The sequence below is a fragment of the Drosophila biarmipes genome, chromosome X (assembly GCF_025231255.1).
Source record: "Drosophila biarmipes strain raj3 chromosome X, RU_DBia_V1.1, whole genome shotgun sequence".
Taxonomy (NCBI): Eukaryota; Metazoa; Arthropoda; class Insecta; order Diptera; family Drosophilidae; genus Drosophila; species Drosophila biarmipes.
In genome coordinates this window covers 9060731-9078712 of record NC_066611.1, presented here as the reverse complement: position 1 = coordinate 9078712, position 17982 = coordinate 9060731, and the positions used below count along the sequence as shown (strand labels likewise).

General features: G+C 41.3%; 1 protein-coding gene across 5 annotated transcripts in view; it reads left to right on the top strand.

The window, feature by feature from the left end:
* LOC108026475 (uncharacterized) overlaps window positions 1-17982 on the top strand; it is a 29735-nt gene that overhangs the window by 1548 nt on the left and 10205 nt on the right. For 2 of the 5 annotated variants that reach the window (XM_017097428.3, XM_017097436.3), the window contains exons 2-3: window positions 13308-13487; window positions 17129-17341. In XM_017097428.3, coding sequence (XP_016952917.1) covers window positions 13308-13487; window positions 17129-17341 — 393 coding nt within the window. Of the gene's footprint in view, window positions 1-3480; window positions 3824-9237; window positions 9322-13307; window positions 13488-17128; window positions 17342-17982 lie in introns of those variants that run through there. The other 3 variants (XM_050890244.1, XM_050890249.1, XM_050890252.1) reach the window with 3 other exon arrangements.

Sequence of the window (17982 nt, the reverse complement as noted above, 5' to 3'; positions counted from 1 at the left end):
AGCCTTGACAGGTGGGAACTTTTAGGGCGGTTAGTCTTAACACACGCTCATTTGCATAAATTATGAAAGCCCAATTAGCTTGGGGTTGACTTTGAAATCAGTCAAAAAATCTTGCGACCCCAAGACAATGCACTCATCACTGGCAGCCATTTAATTTGTTTATATGGCCACTAAAAAGCTGATCACCAGACCTTTTGAGACACAATACCAGATGTTTGGAGCTTGGTTTATTTGGCTGCCACACGAGGCACAGTTGCACATGCCCCACTCTGTAGGGTATTGGAAAAAACCGCTCCAACGGCACTCGGAGCCAAAGCAAACAAATTTTCTCTCGTTCTCGTTTGTTGTGGATCCCACTTGTTGCTGTCGCTCTGCTTCTTCCGCCACATCTTTCTCCGCCGCCCCTTGTTGTTGCCCATTTTCATCACCCATTTCTTAGTTCGTGTGTGTGCGGCGCACCTTAAAAACTAAAAGCCGACTCTCCTCCTCTCCTTCAGTTTTTCACATTTAATTTTTTACTTTGTTTTTGCATACACATTTCGTTTCTTTTTTCGGCCGATTGTGGCTTTTTTTGATTTCCGGTTCTGGTTCGAAACAAAAGCAGCGTTTTATAATTTGTATTATTTTTAATTCGGCTGCCTTTGCATTTTTCCCACGTTAATAAACGGGCGTCCAGGCTGTCGGCCAACTGGACTGTTGGCCATATTCCAGTTCCAGTTCCACTCCCAGTCCGCTTTTGGGTTCCAGTTTTTCAGCAGCGAGTCAAGTGCTCTCTGCCGCCGCCTAATTGCTTCGGGGGCTGTGCGACAGGGGGCGGGGCGGGGCGGGGAGGGGGCGTGCCGCTCGGGCATTTGCCAGGAAACGGATGTTTGTTTGGGTCAGCAAACAATCGGCGACGAGCGCAGCCAGGCAAGCCCAAATGTGGCACAGCAAAGACTTGAGCAACCAACCTGCCGCATGCACGTGGCAGGTGCACTGGGCGAAAAAACAGGGATTCTCAATCGCATTAATAGGTTTTACATGCATTAAAGTGGCTCAAAATGATCTGAAAGAGGTTTTAATCGAAAGATTTAATAATAATTTCAGATCTGCATTCTATAAACAAAAGACTTGGGCAACAAACTTTGCATTTAAATCAAAAGATTTAAACAAACAAATTTTCTTTTAAATCAAAATATTTTGTTAACGAACTTTTTTTTAATAAATCAACAGCTTCAGGTGACAAACTTTTTTTAAATCAAAAACTCGGGCAATAAATTTTTCATTTAAATCAAAAGACTTAAGAAGCAAACTTGCTTCCAAGCAAAAGACTTAGGCAACAATCTTTCTTTCTTAAACTTACATAATTTTGGCAACAAAAAAGGAATTCAATTTACCATTTTTAAATAATAAATAAATTCGTACACTTGTTATAAAAAATTTATAAAACCATTTGGGTCTACCTACTTAAAAGCTTCATCTCTCCAACCTCATTTCCTGCTGCCTATCACTCGCAGACCAAGTATCAATACTCTTTTCTGGGTCATAAAGGAAAAACACCTGTCACCATTACTTGTATTCAATTACCTGTAACATATCGAATTACCGCAAAGAACCGAAATTGTAATAACAAGCAGAAGGGCCGGCTTAGAGGCAGCTACTTTTACTCATGACTTTTACCGCTGGCAGCGCAGGAAAATCTTGTAAACTAACTTAAATTAATCACAGACAAAGGCAGAACATACAGAAACTGAAATTAAAAGAAAATTTATGATCTGCGGCCGAGCCATTCCACAATAAAAGCGACAACAATTGCAGCTGGCTGTGGGGAGAGAAAGAAAAATACAAAAAAAAAACAAGGCAAATCTGTAATGTTGGGAAAGTTTCATATACATCTGCGGCTTTCCTTTGCACTCGTATTGTTGACAAAAAGAAAAGTAAAAGTGCCAGGCGAAGATGGCGAAGCTGGCGAATCGCTGGCTGGGATGATCGAGCACATGCCCAACATCTAATGGCCGAAACGTAATATGATGAGCAGTGGGCATGGAGATGGGCTCGGGGATGGGCTCGGGATGGGCTCGGAATGGGCATGCATGACCACCAGCCCATCATAATCATCATCAGCGGCAGATGCGGAAGCCCGGAGCCCGCTTAATTGCAATGCGAAACTCCGAGGGAAAAGATACTCGTACCGCTTGCAACTGCCTGGCGGATACCTGAAGCGATGGCTCTTGGCATCGGCCGATTGCTGCACAATGAACCGCAGCCATTTGTTTGCTTGAAAGGGTGGTGCACGCATGCCTGCCTCCTTCTTGCATTTTTCCCTGCTGCGGTTGCGGTCGCCGTCTTTACATAAGACCCGGCCTCTTGCCACAAGGAAGTAGGAAGTTTTTTGGCCCGCCACAGCGGGCACTGTGCGTGGGACAGGCCGGCCAGACCTTTGCACTCCCCAGTTTTCACTTTCAACTCTCGATGGTATGAATAATAATAATCATAATAACGATGGTGTTGTTCATGCGGGTGACACTGCCTGCCAAGAGTCCAACTTGAGCATGTTCGACTTCACCTATTTACGCAACATTTTCGGCTTTGTTTATATATAATTTAGGGTTTTTCGTTCGGCTGGCATTTTTTGATTTTTCTCGGCACGTAGGCGGGCTGCGCGTGGGGGGCGGAGTGCCTGCCGGGGGCTGGGCATTGCGCAAAGCTGTCGATGGCCTTGCCAGACACTCTTGCACTCGATATGTAAATCATCGCCGAGAGTGACGAGCATCCAAAGCAAGTCGCGGCAATGCCAGGCAATTGGACAAGAAAGCGGACCTTTTTGCTGGAACAAATGCCTCGAAAATTCCACAAGAAAGTGGAGAAGGTTTAAAACTATAAACACACTTTTGAACAATATTTTAGTTGTTCGAAATGAATTAATAAATCACTAAAGCTTTTTCATCATAAAATCTATAAATATAATGGGATTTAAATTATTACAATTTTTATTTTCCACATTTTTATTTTATAAAAGGAGAATTTTATTTTAGATGTTTTTAGGACTTTATTTTAATATTTTTAATCTGGAATGATCATAATTTTTTTTTGTAAGTTTTCCATAATTAAGTAACCTTTTTTTTGCACTTACTTAGACAAAGTTAGTCTCAATTTATATGGCTCAGAGCCTTATCTTGCCATTATAAATACCGATACATGCGGAATCTCGCACCTAGTCCGCCTTAATGAGACGTCTCCGCCCAAGTGATTTCATGCCGAAAGCTGCCGAGGAGACACTCCTCTTGTCATTATCCAAACCGATCTGATCTCATCGCAACTCATCCCCAGACAGGGCATAGATCCCCGGCCCCGAGTTGTCGTTACTTTGCGATTGTCATTCGACCGGGGAGTGCGGCATAAATTTCAATCAGTTTCGATGCCATTCGGCTGGCGGTTGGCTGGGCCTCGCCCCACTGTCCGTGTGGCAGTATCTTTTTAATTGCCATAAACATAAACGGCATACTGCAGTTAAATATCTTTCGAATATAGTATCTTGCTCGCCGCGCGACAACTGCACCCGTGGACGGCGGGCAACTTTCGCGTTTTGTTCGCGGGGCTGCGATGGTCGTGTGTGAAATTTTAATGTCGCAGTGAAATGCTCGAAAAGTGAAACTAACGTCTAATAAATAAATGAAATTGTTTGCTATTAGCAGCGCATTTAAATGCCACCAAGAAAGCCGCCGCGAAAGAGAAACATGTTGAGTGGAAAAAAATAAAAATGGGAAAAGAGCTGGGGAAAAATGTTGGACAGAATTTATGCGCGTTTGTTTTTTTCCTCCTCCCTTCTTTTCTTCTCGTCGATGTACATGGTTTTTTAATTTAATTAATTGTAATATATGTACAAGTGCAATTGTGCCGTTGTGGCCACTGCCAATTGCGAACTGCCGCCAGCGTGACTCACGACTCACTCCAATGCCAGTGCAAAGGCGAACAATTGAAATTGTTATTAATAATTGCTTTGTTAATAACTTTAAACGCCGCTCGCCATCGCGTTGCCGCTGTGCGTTTCGTCACTGGCCCAAAAAGACGGCGGCAAATTGCCATCAGACGCCAGCCACGAAAGCGATCGCGAAACAGTGACTCGAGAGTGACTGATAATTTGGCGCAGCTGTCGTTAATTGCCGATCGGTTGCACCGATCGAGGTCTCGAGTGTGAAAAGCCAGCCGAGGTGTAGCTAAACGATTTCACGGGTGACTACTGTTTTTTGCTTTTTTGATTAATTGGAATTTATATTTCATTGAAGAAATTAAAAGCGTTATAATTGCATGTAGTGTGTCCCAACTTCTTGGGAAAGTTACAGGAAATTAAACTCGATATTTATCTTAAATCTCACAAGATATATTAATAAAGGTAGTTTCTTTGCCTAATGGATGAATTTATATAAAATTAGAACACTTTATTTATTTATTTATATTTTTTAGAAAGACTTTTGAGGCCTCCTCTTCACATTTAACATAGATCTCACTAGATTTGTGAGTAAAGTTAGAGTTATACCGGTAATATTTTGGTATGAAATATTACAAAAATATATAGTTAAAATTAAAATATTACACATATTAGTTGTAATTTTAATATATATATATTTTGTATTTTTTTTTTTTTGCATTAATACCTGTGCCTCATGTGGGGCCACCAGGCACTGAATTTCTGCATTTCCCCCAAGCCTTTTTAATATTTTAGCCATAACGATAACACTTATAATAACAATGGCCATAACAATAACCATAGATTATGATGGGGCCGGCTACCTAATTGCGGACATCGGACATGGATGTGGCTGTGGCTGTGGCTGTGGATGGGGCAGCAACGCATGGAAATTGCAATTTGCCTGGCTCAGTTGTGCTTTATGCTTGCCGGCGCAGCTCGCAGATGGTGTTGCAGTTGCTTTTGTTCCGCTTGCACGCTGAATGGAGAGGCGATGGCGCCATCTTCATCATCGCCATGCTGATGGTGCCGATGATGGGGGGCAGGTTCAATGACTGCCTCTCCGCCTCCGTGGGCAATCGGAAGTGCGGCAGGCTGGGGCCCAGGATGAGTTGGCAGCTTTGCAGCTGCGGCCAATCAATAAGAGAGCAGCAGTTGCAGCAGTTGCAGCAGTTGCAGCAGCAGCAACAGTTATGTCTTGTGGCAAGCTGCTACACCTGATTCCCGACTCCAGAGTCCGGATTCCAGATTCCAGGCCCGATTGCCCCATCTCGAGCCCGATCTTTTGATGTCGTAACTGCCCGCACCTAGCGGTAAAAATATTCAAATCGAATTCCAGCAAGAAAATATCGATTTTATTAACAGCACCGCAGCGGCGGCGGCCACAAAAATGTCTAAAGTGAAAATATTTATGACAAATCTGCGGTCTCCTTTTCGTTTTATTTTATTTTTTTGTTGTGCCTCTATGTCTCCAACTCTTTCCCTTCGCAGCGGCTTTAATTTCCTTTGGTATTGGGGCCAAGCTTTGATTTGTGGCTGCCCATTTGCATAGGAGCGTTGACAAAAGTCCAAGAGGCACCAGGGAAAGGCCGAGAAAAAAATAAAAACCGAAATTGAAGAAGAACAGCCAACGAATTCCCGGCTTGCGTGCCCCTTTCTTATGCAAATTGCCCTGTAAACTGTTGTTTTTCATTCTATTTCCATTTCTATTACCATTTCTCCTCTAACCGCTCGCCTGCCCTGGCAGCGGCCTGACCATAAGATTAGCCCCAGCGCTGTCCACGTTTGGTGGCAGGCCGTCGCAAGCCCAAAAGCCAAAGCAAAACCAAAACATAAACCAAAAAAAACCCACATAAAACCAAAGTGGGGGCAATCTTCGCATAGCATTGAGAACGTTCACAGCCAAAGCAAATTAGGCACAGAGCCAAAAGCCGATGCAAAAGCCGCAGAAATTAGCAACTGCAATGAGAACGCATCTGAGGGGTACAGTGGGCGCCGGCTAGGTGCCACCGCTTGCCATCTCGCCCCACAGCCATCACTCACTGCGAAGGCCTGACTGTGGCACGAGCTGCAAGAGGCGATGTTGCTGCTGCTGCTGCTGCTGCTGCTGCTGCAGGTGTTTTGCAGCTGCCGAGCTCACACAGACACTCGCCAGCTGGCATTCTATCTCAAACTGCATTTGGGCCGAAGTGACCCAGTTTGCAAGGCGGCACAGTGGCACAAAACATATATTTTTGTGGACATTTAAATCCGATTTTCTAATTTTTTTAAATATTTTTTTCTTGATGTAGCCTAGAATAAATCTTTATTTTTTGGGCCACATATTTTTTTTATACTTTTTTTACCTTTTTAAATTAGTTTAAAGGTAACTCATAAAATGCTTAGTTACTGCGCATAAATAAATATAAATTTATTTTAGAAATAGTTTGATTGTTTTCTCTATAGATAGTTATACTTTCAATAGCAATTTTCCAGTGTTCTTTACCAAAAATTATCTAAGAATATTGTATAATATCTTAAAAATTAACCAGTTTCATATATTTTTTGATCACATTTAAAAAATGTATGTTTAGACAAAACAGTTAAAAAAATAAAAACAGAAGAGTTGACTCAAGAGAAGAGTTTCTCATTCATTTACAAGCAAATTTAAAACTAATAAAATAGCAATATTCAAGTTTATATAAAAATAATATTGTTGCATTCATTGTTAATAACAAGTAAAAGAAGGCATTTTTTAGTCTTCCTAAATTATATGACATTTTATAAAATCTTATTATGGGTACTCAATAATAAATCAATATTCATAAGATAATTATTTATTAAAAATAATAATTTTGCAACTATTTTTCATAACAAGTAAAAAGAATACCTTTTCATAACTTTATAAATCAATAAAATTTTATAAAATCGCATTATAGATATCCAATAATAAATCAATATTTGAATTATAATTATTTATTAAAAACAGAAAAAGGGCACATTTATTTAATATCGAGTAAAAATAAGACATTTTAAATCTTTATTAATTAAATGAAATTTTTAAAATTTCAGTGTGGTTACTTACATACTATTCACTAATTCATAATTGTCAGAGAGCCATAAAAATTCGTGATAAATAGGTACCTCTACAAACACTGTAGCTTATGATCAATTACAATCGTCTAGAGAAGAAGATACTTTTTTTTCCGTGTGCTCCGAGAGAAGGACAACGGCAACTGGGCTGATGATGTTGCTCTGCGCTTGCACACTGATTTGCTGGCCGGTGCTTGGAATGCGGTCAACTGGCAAACGGCAAAGACGGCTTACAGCTTCCAGATTCTAGCAGCTAGCAGCTAGCAGCTAGCAGCTAGCAGCTAGCAGCTAGCAGCTAGACTCTGGAGTCTAGAGTCTGGAGTCCAGCGTTCGGTCAATGTCGTCGATGGTCTTGTTGGCTTGCGCCGATGGTCCGCTGGCGGTTGCCGTTGCTTGGCCTTGCTTTGCAAGCGGCAATCAAGCGTTTCCTTTGCGGCAAAAGTGCCGCAAAATCATATCGAACCTGTTATAAGGCCTCCGTCGAGCCGCCGAGGGGGAGTCGCCGGTGGCCGGGTGAAAGATGCTGCCAACGGAATGGAGTGGTATATGGAATATGCTGGATGCTGTCATTGTCGACTGCGAGAAGAAAGGCGAAGAGGCGCAGGGGCGCAGGGGCGCAGGGGCGAAGACTGCCAGCAGCAATTCTTCTGGCTCTGCCGCTGTTCTTCTTGTTGTTTTACGTAACTGTTTAGGCTTGAAATTTATTGTTGCTGTGCGTACCGTTACATAAAAGAGCGGTCGGGGCGGGGGAAGCCATCGCGGGCATGTTTATTTAATACGCTTAGCAGCTCTTAGCCAGCCAACTAGCTCGCAGCTCGCAGCCCACAGACGTTCTTTGATGTCTCATTTAATGCGCATGATGGGCAATTTTTATGCGCAATTAATTCCAAGAGGCAAGAACGCGCGGCTGGCGAGGAGGGCCAAGAGCCAAGGGCAGGCCACTCAAAGAAATACAAATGAAATATTTTAATTTTGCAAATTTGGCTAGCAAAGTAATTTAGGTTTTAATAAGCATTCTAAGAGGAAAGGTACAAGATTTTTATTTAAAATATTTATTTTAAATTTTAAACAATTTTTCATTATTTTTAAAATTTTTCCCTTAAAAAATTTGGATTTCCATTTAAATCAAAAATATGAAAAAAAAATTAACATTACATTCAAGTAACTAAATTAAATAAATTTTGCATTTATTATGGGCCTAGTATTTCCCAGTGTACCAGCAAAGGTGACAAAGCTGGCCTCTTGAGGCTCACGCAAAAATAGCTGACATCATTTTTAATTAGTCAAAGAGGGAGCCCACTAACTGGCCGCCTTTCGCTCAGTGTGAGCGCATCGATGGCCAAGAGAGATCCCCTGGCGGAAGTTCAAATCAAAAGACTTAGGCAACGAACTTGCAGCTTGCACAAGCTTCGTCTGGCCAGGCGCATCCGCCAACAACAGCAACAATGGGCCGCGTTGCGCAAGCCCAGTCACTTGCGAAACCTTTTCGAAGTTCTGCGACTCTGTGCGCCTGCTTGTGTACGATTTTAACGAGGTTCTACTAATTTGGCTGGCCGAAAAATAGAAAAACGCCAGCAAACCAACACCAAAAAGCCGACCTAACTGGGTCAAGAGACGAGCGTCGGCTGCGTGAGAGCGCGCTCCAAGCCAGCGCCAATTTATGTAAATCCAAAACCAATCAGCGGTCAAAACTCTCCTGACCAGCGGCTGATGAAGATCATCATCATCATTATGCTAACGGTTCGAGCTGCTCCCTCCGTTTGGGTGAATGGTAGGAAAATTTCTTTTCTCTCAGTTTGTTTTCCATTTTTTTGCCTGGTAGGGAAAACCTGGGCTATCGCAATGGGGCCATCGGGTGCGGATTGCGGTGGCAGCACTTGCACTTTCCGCCCAAAAAACACGGCACTTACCAGCATCGAGATCAGCAGATGCGGAGTAATCGACGAAGCGTAGGCGCCTGGCAATCAGCGCATGACGTCCCAGAACTGCACTCACTGCAGGAAAACCTTTAGCCGGATTTCGGCTCTAGGCGCTGGGATCTTTCTGTTTTCCCACTGCCAGCCAAGGCTAATTAGCGTTTGGCCCCAGAGAGTCGCCTCCGTCCCCCAATGAGCTGAGCTGGCCAAATAAAACGCGCTGAAACAATGTGCGGCCACTCCCCGGGGCTTGGAGCTGGAAACAAAAAATCCCTCAGGTGTGGACTCGCATTTAAAATGAAATTAGCCGACATACGCAAATTGCAGTGCGGAATGTGGTGTACGGCATACGGCATATGGCATATGGAAAATGGAAAAATGGAAAAGGTAAACCGAGGAGTGGGGCGTGCAGGCCGGGCCTGGGAGCGAGCCGTAAGTGGGGGTCACCATTAGCCGCCGCTGCCGGAGAGCCCCTCCTCCGGCAGCCACTTTCTACGCAGCGACTGCAGTCCAAGTTGAACTTCGCCTGCACTTAAGCCGCTGAATCGCATTAATTGAGGTTCGCGCTCGAGCGGAAACGGTGGACCATTCACACTTGCCGCTCTGGCCTGGGACTGGTGTTTTGCATGCAAATAGGGCTGGAAATGCCTGCGATCGCTGTTCAATGGTCTGCCATTTAGTTCGTCATCTTTTCTTCATTCCAAAAGAAAGCGCTTGGCATATTGCATCACTTGGTTCACATTTTCTGGCAAGATCAGTCAAATCAGTCATTGAAAATATAATGGGTAAATAAAACACCCCGTAAAAAATATTTTCAGCTACTTACTAAGCAAATATATATTTTTTTTATTTTATTTTTGATTACTTCATTTTGAAAGTCAGCAATGTTTTATGTACAATTTTTATGAACATTTGCTTTAATAAATTTGATATGAATAACACATTATAAAGTATACTTTTAGCTACTAAATATACAAATATATGTATATATTTTTTCATTACTTAATATTATACAAAATTAAATTAGTTTTAATTATTTTCCCACAAGTGTTATGAAGTGTTTTCTTTATGAACTATATTACTATAAATTATTGTAACTTCATTACACTTGTGGAAGTGTTTCCTTTATCATTATATTGAATATTGAATAATAAAATTATTTTGATCTTACTATACAAATTTATGATTTTTGTTGTATTTTTAATATTTAAATACCATAAGAAACTAATGCATTTCTAATCAGCAATCAGCAAGACTTTGTTTCAGCATTTCCAGTTTATTGATGATCATGATTTAGGCGGGAAAAATATCATACAGGATGTTAAAGTAATTCTAAATATTCTTCTACTTGCTATCCAAATAAATATAATTATATATAAATAATAATAAGAATAATTTCAGTAATTTTTCCACCAGCAAGGTTTTTTTAGGCACTTTCATTTTACTTATAATCAACATTTTTTATTGTTTACAAGAATTTAAAGTAATTTTAATTATTTGTATTTATGAAATCATAGTAATTTGAATTATTTTTCACCATCTAGACTGGATTTAAAATTGATGATCACAATTATTCAACCTCCAATTTAAGGGGGAAAAGCCTCTTCCCTACCCAGACCGCAGAAACCCCAAATGAATTCCCGCTTTCGTTTTTAAAATATGCTTCTTCTGCCGCGCTGCCACGGCCGTTCAATCATTTTTCCTTCCATTCAATTCCCCCCAAATTTGTTTTATTTTTCGGCGAACTGTGCAAACAATTTCGATCCGGGCGCTACACTTTTCCCCGCGCGAAACGAAGCACAAGCTGCGGCAAAGGCAGGCGGAGAAAAGGCGTTGATGGGTAATTTGTTACAACTGCAATGCCGGACCATGTCCGATTATTATGCCCACAATGCCCATTAGATGTTAGATGATTTCGAGGCGCACACCGAATATTCCGCCTGCCATAATGCTGGCCGCTTGGCCGCTGCTGTGCAGTGGCTTGTTGTACAAATTGCTGCCGTTGTTTTGTCAATGGTGCCGTGCTTTTTCTTATATATTTCACTGCTTTTCCAACTCATTTCGGTGCTGTACGGCGTTTGGCTATCACTTTCACTGGGTTCGCGCACATAGAAAGCAAACGAAAGCAACGCAAACGGCAATGGCAACAAGTTGCCGTCTGCCTGTGCACTTTGGGGTATTAGCTCCCACTCGGGCCGTAAAAGACAGACAACGGCCGAGGAAGATATATAGAGCCCAGAAAAGCCAAAGTACAGATCCCAAATAAAAAAAAGGGGGGCAGACGGTGAAAAAATTGTATGGCTACGACGGCTGGCGGCTCCACACTGTCATGCATGGGCGACTGGGCAACCTTTGGGTTTGCTTGGATCTCTTGGTTTTCGACGCACAGCGTGGGAGTCGTCTCCGAGTAAGGGGTGGCCCTCTGCCTCCCCCAGGCAACTACGTAATTTAACCGAAACTGAAACCGAAACCGAAACCGAAACTGAACCGAAATTGAAATTGAAATCGCCTCATGAACTTGATTTCTTAATTTGCGTTTGCCCTGCATGACAAATGACTCGCCTAAAGTTGCCTTTTGTTAATTTCAATTTGCCCGAACTAATTTGATTTGTGTGCTTGTTTTCTACCAAGTGAATTGGAGTGGCTAAAAGAGCCGATGAGCTGGCCGAGAAGCAGAAACCGTTATGATGAAATTGCACTGGCATTGGCATCGGCATCGGCATCGAGATTGTATAAGAAGCTGCCGCAGCAATTGGCTGCAATGTGTAGCAACAACTGGGCAAGACGTGTTTCTGCCTGGAAAGTTGCCTGCACTGCTGGTCAAACGATGTTGCAGTTATTCGACCATTTATGGCATGCCTCGCCGCCTGGCTGACTGCCTCCTGAGCCGGCCCCTCGCCTCGGCTATTATGCAAAGTCGCACTTGGCCAGAGAACAGAGAACAGCGCTCGGCCGAGGGGATGAATCGCCTCATGACATTGGATGGCTGGATGGCTGGACGGCTGGATGGCTGGCTATCCGGATAGCTGGGGAGTCCGATAATCCGAGCCTGGGAACTGCTCAATTGAATCACTAATCATACGACGGCGGCAGCAACACATTTGATTGCTGCACACGGCTGGCTCGCATTTTTGCATAGATATGTACGAGCGGCGGCTACAACTGAATTGATGGCTGTTTTTTATTTCGCTGGCTGCCCTCTGTGTTGTTGTGGCCGTTTTCTCACGCTTTGCATTGACAACAACAGCGGTCGAGAACGTTTTGCAATCGGCGAATGCCAGAGATTTTTCGCCAGGCGTCGAGCGGAGTGACCAAACTGGAACGGAACTTGCTTAATTGTCAATCAAAAGTGGCGGGGAAAATACCCCGACAAGGCAGCTGGGGGAAAATGACTGGGATTCCTTGATCGGACATTAAAATCAATCATAAAATTAAGCATTATTCAAACAACCATGCAACTGTTATGTCTAAAACATTTGAAATATTTTATTTCTGTATTTTAAATTTTATTTAAATATTATTAAACAAGTCAACTTGGTTTGGTACTTAAATATAACTTTTATTTTTGAGGCATTTTAAATATTTTATGTACGTATTGTGATGACTATTTAAAATGGCAAAAATATAAAAGACTTTCAGTGCTATCTTTTATATAAGTTTGGTATTTAGGCAATTTAAAAAAATGTATTTTTTCCATATTTTAATTATTATTAAAAAATTTTGTATTTAAATCCACCTAAAATGTCACAATTATAAACGACTTTCAGTGCTTTTTTTATATACGATTGGTATTTAAATATAACTTTAATTTTTAAAGCATTTTATTTATTTAAATCAACTTTAGATGACAAGAATATATCTGCTATCTTTTTTTTATAAGTTTTGTACTTAAATAAGTCTGACTCACTTTCTCAAAAATTATTGTTACGTATTTATGCTTATTTTGATGTTATTATTATTTCAATTCACCATCATGGACTAGCATAATTTAATTAATGAATACAAAATTAAAAAACCCACATTTCATGCTTTCCCAATCAGTGCCCAATCGAAACCATAAATCTGTGCAATCAATTCTGATTTTCTAAATTCAATAAAATAGTATTCAATCATTGCCGTCACCCCAGCACCCTGGAATCAGCTAATCAACATTTAATCGAATCTTTCTGGTGGGGAATCGGCTTGATAAATGATGGGGACTCGCCGGGCAACTCAATTCGCTGAGAACCCATCGCAGCCTAATTGGGAAATCAATCAAAGCGATTGGCCCGCTTTGGGGCAGTGGCGATGAGAACTGTTGCGGCAATCGCAGAAGAAGAATATTCCCCACAATTGATGGCCGCATAATCTAATATTCTCCCCTGTTCTTGCAGATGCCGGCAGCTGCAGCTTCCCGGGATCGCCGGCGCACAGCAGCGTGGTCTTCTCCAACGCGAACCTCACCCAGGGCACGGTGGCCTCCTACAGCTGCGAGCGCGGCTTCGAGCTCCTGGGACCGGCGAGACGCGTCTGCGACAAGGGGCAGTGGGTGCCCGAGGGCATTCCGTTCTGCGGTAAGCAATCCAAGCAATCGCAGCACACAAAACAAAAGACTGCGGACACGAACTCGCCCGCCGTTCGTCAACTCAATTAGCGCCTCAGAGGCGACTGCGACTGCGACTCCGAGTCGGACGTGGACTGGGAACTACTTTCACCGCCACGAAATTTGAAGCGTTCTCAAAATATCTCAGCACGGGAAAAAATACATTTTTGACAAGGAATTTGTATATATTTTTATGATTATTTTTAATGTATATAAAAAAGTAGAACCAGGTTTCTTAGAAATATAGTAGTACTATCAGGGAAATAGTTGATAACTATTTCATTTCAAAGATATTACTTTGTTATGAAGTTAAAGTTTTTTTATAAACAAAACATATCTATGTTAAATTATATTAACTAGAAAATGTTAAAAATTAATTTTAAAATAGTAAAACTAGAGCCTCAGAAATAAAGTAAAATTACCACAAAAATCTTTGATAACTATTTAAAAGTATTATTTTAAGATTCCAAATTTAAAAGATTTTACCATTTTATTTAACTATAGGTTATTTATTAATAAAAAGCATATACGTGCTAAATAATTTTTTTTACACATATTTTTGATGAACTAAAAAAATTTTTAAATTGATTTTAATATAATATTTTAAGCATAAAAAATAGCCCAATAGACAAGCATTCACAAAATATTTTTAGGCAGCATATGATATTAATATCTAAAGTTTAAAGCGATAATATCTAAATAAGGACTAGGAAATCATGACGGATTCTAACAGATAAAAAATTTATAGAATTATAGATAAGCCCCAACACAGCCCCAATTTTGTTCCGTGCACAACGAAAGAGAGCCAATGGCATTCCGATTGAATGCAAAGTTGTTAACCAAAAGCGAAACATGATTAACAAAACGCGCGAAATTGGGCTAAAATCCGATGCGTGTGTGCGAAGAAAGAGGGGCGGCGCCGCAAGAGCGTGGTGCGAAGAAAGACGGGGGCCCGTAGAGAGGCCGCGAGGTGGGAAGAATTCAACAATTGCCGCGCTCGACCAGATTGACCCACTTTTGGCGACTACAAACGCCAGAGGCAACGGGCACGAGAAAAAAGAGTAAAACGTGTCGGGCACGAAAATAAATAAATATTCTAAACGAATTCCCCACTGGACATGCACTTCCGCTAGCCAAACACAAACAACGGCTTGATTGACACAACCGGAGCGGCTGGCAAATGGTCTTCGAATCAATGAATGCCGGAGCTTGGTGAATGAACTGATCGATTGGGGGGCGTGAAATAATTCTCGAAAAAGGCGGCACTTCAACAATCCATCAAACTTTCGACGGGCTCTTTTGTTGCGACCCACAAGCTGGGAGATTTCGGCGATAAGTCGATCGACTGAGACGGTAGTAGGTGTTGATGCGCGTTGATAAAGCCTGGGAAAATGTGGAAAAATTCTAGAATTACCTTGGATGGGGCTCAAAGGGAAGTGGAGATTTGAACTACTGGACCGAGATTTGCAAGATAAATGAAATTTAAATAATCGAAAATTTTTTAACAGATCCCTAAAATAATTTAAAACAATATAGAAAGGGGGCTTAAGGCGAATTTAAGGGATTCAGAGAAAAAGGATGTTTGGAAAACCCTGAGATCTAAGTTACTGGACTATGATTTTTAAGTTAAATGAAAATTATTTTTACAGAGCTCTTAAATAATTTAAAACAAAATATAATTATTTTGTAATAGCTATACATTTTATAGGATTTTCTTTCTCAAGTAAAATGAACTAAAATAATTAAAAATATTTTTACAGGATTCTAAACTAATTGAAAACATAATAGAATTGTTTTTCTAGTACCTATACATTTTACGGGAAAGTCTAGATTATTTTGTAATAGAAAGTAAAATTAACTAAATAGAACATATTTTTAAAGAGCACTAAAATAATTTAAAACTAATTAGGATTGGTTTTTCAATAGCTATGCTTTTATAGAAAAGCAGTTACAGTCCAAAGAATTTTTAAATGGAAAGTACAATGAGATCGGGTTGTAAAATATGATTTTTTCACGGGCTGACCCAATTACCTTTTAATTTTCCTTCTTTGTGTGAGTCCATTAATATTCCTTCAAGATTCCTTGACCCGGGCGCGATCGAATCGTGAGACTTACAGACACTTAGCTGCTGTTTTAGACCCCTAAGCCCCCGCTGTCTTAGCTGATTGCAAGTTGATGACGTTGGAAAATAAAAGAAATGGAAAACAAAGCCGGACTAAACGACCTGAAAGCCATTGGTCTTTCATCTGTAGGCCGAGATTTGGAGTTCGGACTCCAATTCGACGTGACACAGCAGGCAGGCAGGCAGGCAGGCAGGCAGGCAGGCAGGCGATAGGGAATTAATTAAAAGCAATTAAAAGGCATTTGTCACACCGGCAACACCTGCTGCTACACAGAGAGAAATTGGGCGGGGGCTCGGCGAGCGAGTGGGGTTAGAAAGCAGTCGCAGCAGTCGCAGCAGCGGCCGCAAATCGCGTTTCCAAGCCGCTGAGCTGGAGACTCGACCCAATCCCGGGCCCAAGCCCAAGCCGAAACCTGTCTTATCCGACAGATGCATCTGATTAATGAATCCCAATGCCGCAGAAGTGCGTGGCGAGCGGCGTAATTAAGCCCGGCCAGGTGAGCAAGTAAAAGTTGGGCCGCCATTAAATTTCACTTTTGCTTTTTGGCCGGCCAAAAAGATCTGCGCGGCCGCCGAGACAATGGACAGCGGGCCAGAACGAAGGCCTCTTGACAAATTCGCCAGGCCAGGCAGAACACTCTGGGGCTCTTTGTTTGCCACGGGGCTCTCCGAGCTGTTGTTGCCGCGTTTCGTCTTGTTTTGGCCACAAACCGTGTCAGGGCCCGCGGCCAATTAGCCGGGCCTTGGGCCCGCTCTGGGAACTCTGCTGCCCCGGCACTCGGAGTCGGACACTCCAATCCAACTCCGAGTGGCAAACGAACCACTGGAAAAGCAGCCCAAGACTGATCTTCGGCGCCTTGAATGCTCAAATAATTACCTGTGACCCTTATCTCATTGCTAAGAATAAAATATTCATAAATACCTTCCCTGCATTGGCCATAAAACGTACTTTTGTAGCAATTATGCGGATTACTTTTAAAATTAAAGTATTAAATTGAAATAAATTTAAAAATAATAATGATTTCATAAAAAATGTAGAAGAAATGTATTTCAAATGTACTCCGACTTCTAGTAATCATTTTAACTATTAATCAGTTTTAAATGCAAATAACTAAGAGGAAAGCTTATGAAAATATTTATTTTAAAAAATACTTATGCGTTAAATGAAATATATTTTTAGTAACAGACGTTTTACTATTCCTTTCAGAAAAGTTATTTATAAAGTCACAATTGGTTCAAAAGAAACCTTAAAAAAATGTATAAATAATTGATAAATATCATTATATAAAGTTATATTAAAATGTATAAAAAATGATCTAATTTAAAGACATACAATTATTCATTTAAGCTATGATAGATATAATAGGGCGTGGAATTTGCTGAGACATGCTTCTAGGCTAGGCTTATGCCCTAATGAGTTCAGTCTCCATTCAAATCTTAGTTCATTAAGACCAATTAAATGATTAAATAATAACTTACTTTCCCCACAGTTTTGAATGTTGCCGCTGGCAAGGCGCCCATGCAGATTTCCACCGACGGCGCCGGTGCTCCGCAAAAGGCCATCGATGGCTCCACCTCCGCCTTCTTCACGCCGGAGACCTGCTCCCTGACGAAGGCGGAGCGCTCGCCCTGGTGGTACGTCAACCTCCTGGAACCCTACATGGTGCAGCTGGTGCGCCTGGACTTTGGCAAGTCCTGCTGCGGTAAGTTGGAGAACCATTTATGATTTCTAGAAGCTAAGTTTCTTAAGAACTACTTATAGTATAAATAAAATATATTTTTTAAGAATATTTAAACCAAAAATGCAAAGAATAATATAGGTATTCTATTATATAATATCAGTAATATATTATATATCAGTAAACAAATTCTAAAATTCAAACCTATATATAAAATTCGATCTTTTACAATAGATTTCCGAAAATGTAGCTACCTTTCTTCTCGTTCCATTAAATATAAATAACATTGTCGCATAAAAGTGAAACTTTTTAAGCTATTATGCTAATATACAAATAGGCAAAAAAATTTAAAATCCTTCCCAAAATCAAAACGAAAAGTGACGGAATAAAGTAAGGCAATAAACCCCACTTTATCCCCTTTTTGTGACCACAATTTCGAGGTAGCTGCAGTCCGCGGAGCCATATCTAAACGGCGCATAGCCCGTGGTAATCCGCAAGCAAATTGATTAAATTGAGCAACTCTTTCGCTTTTATTGAGCCGCAGCCGAGCATTATCGCGGCGGCCCAACCCTAAACCTGTCGCAAACACACGGTGGCGATAGAGCCGAATAATAGACCTGCCCGGACCGCATTCTGTGGACGAAACTCTCTCGCCCGGTGGACAG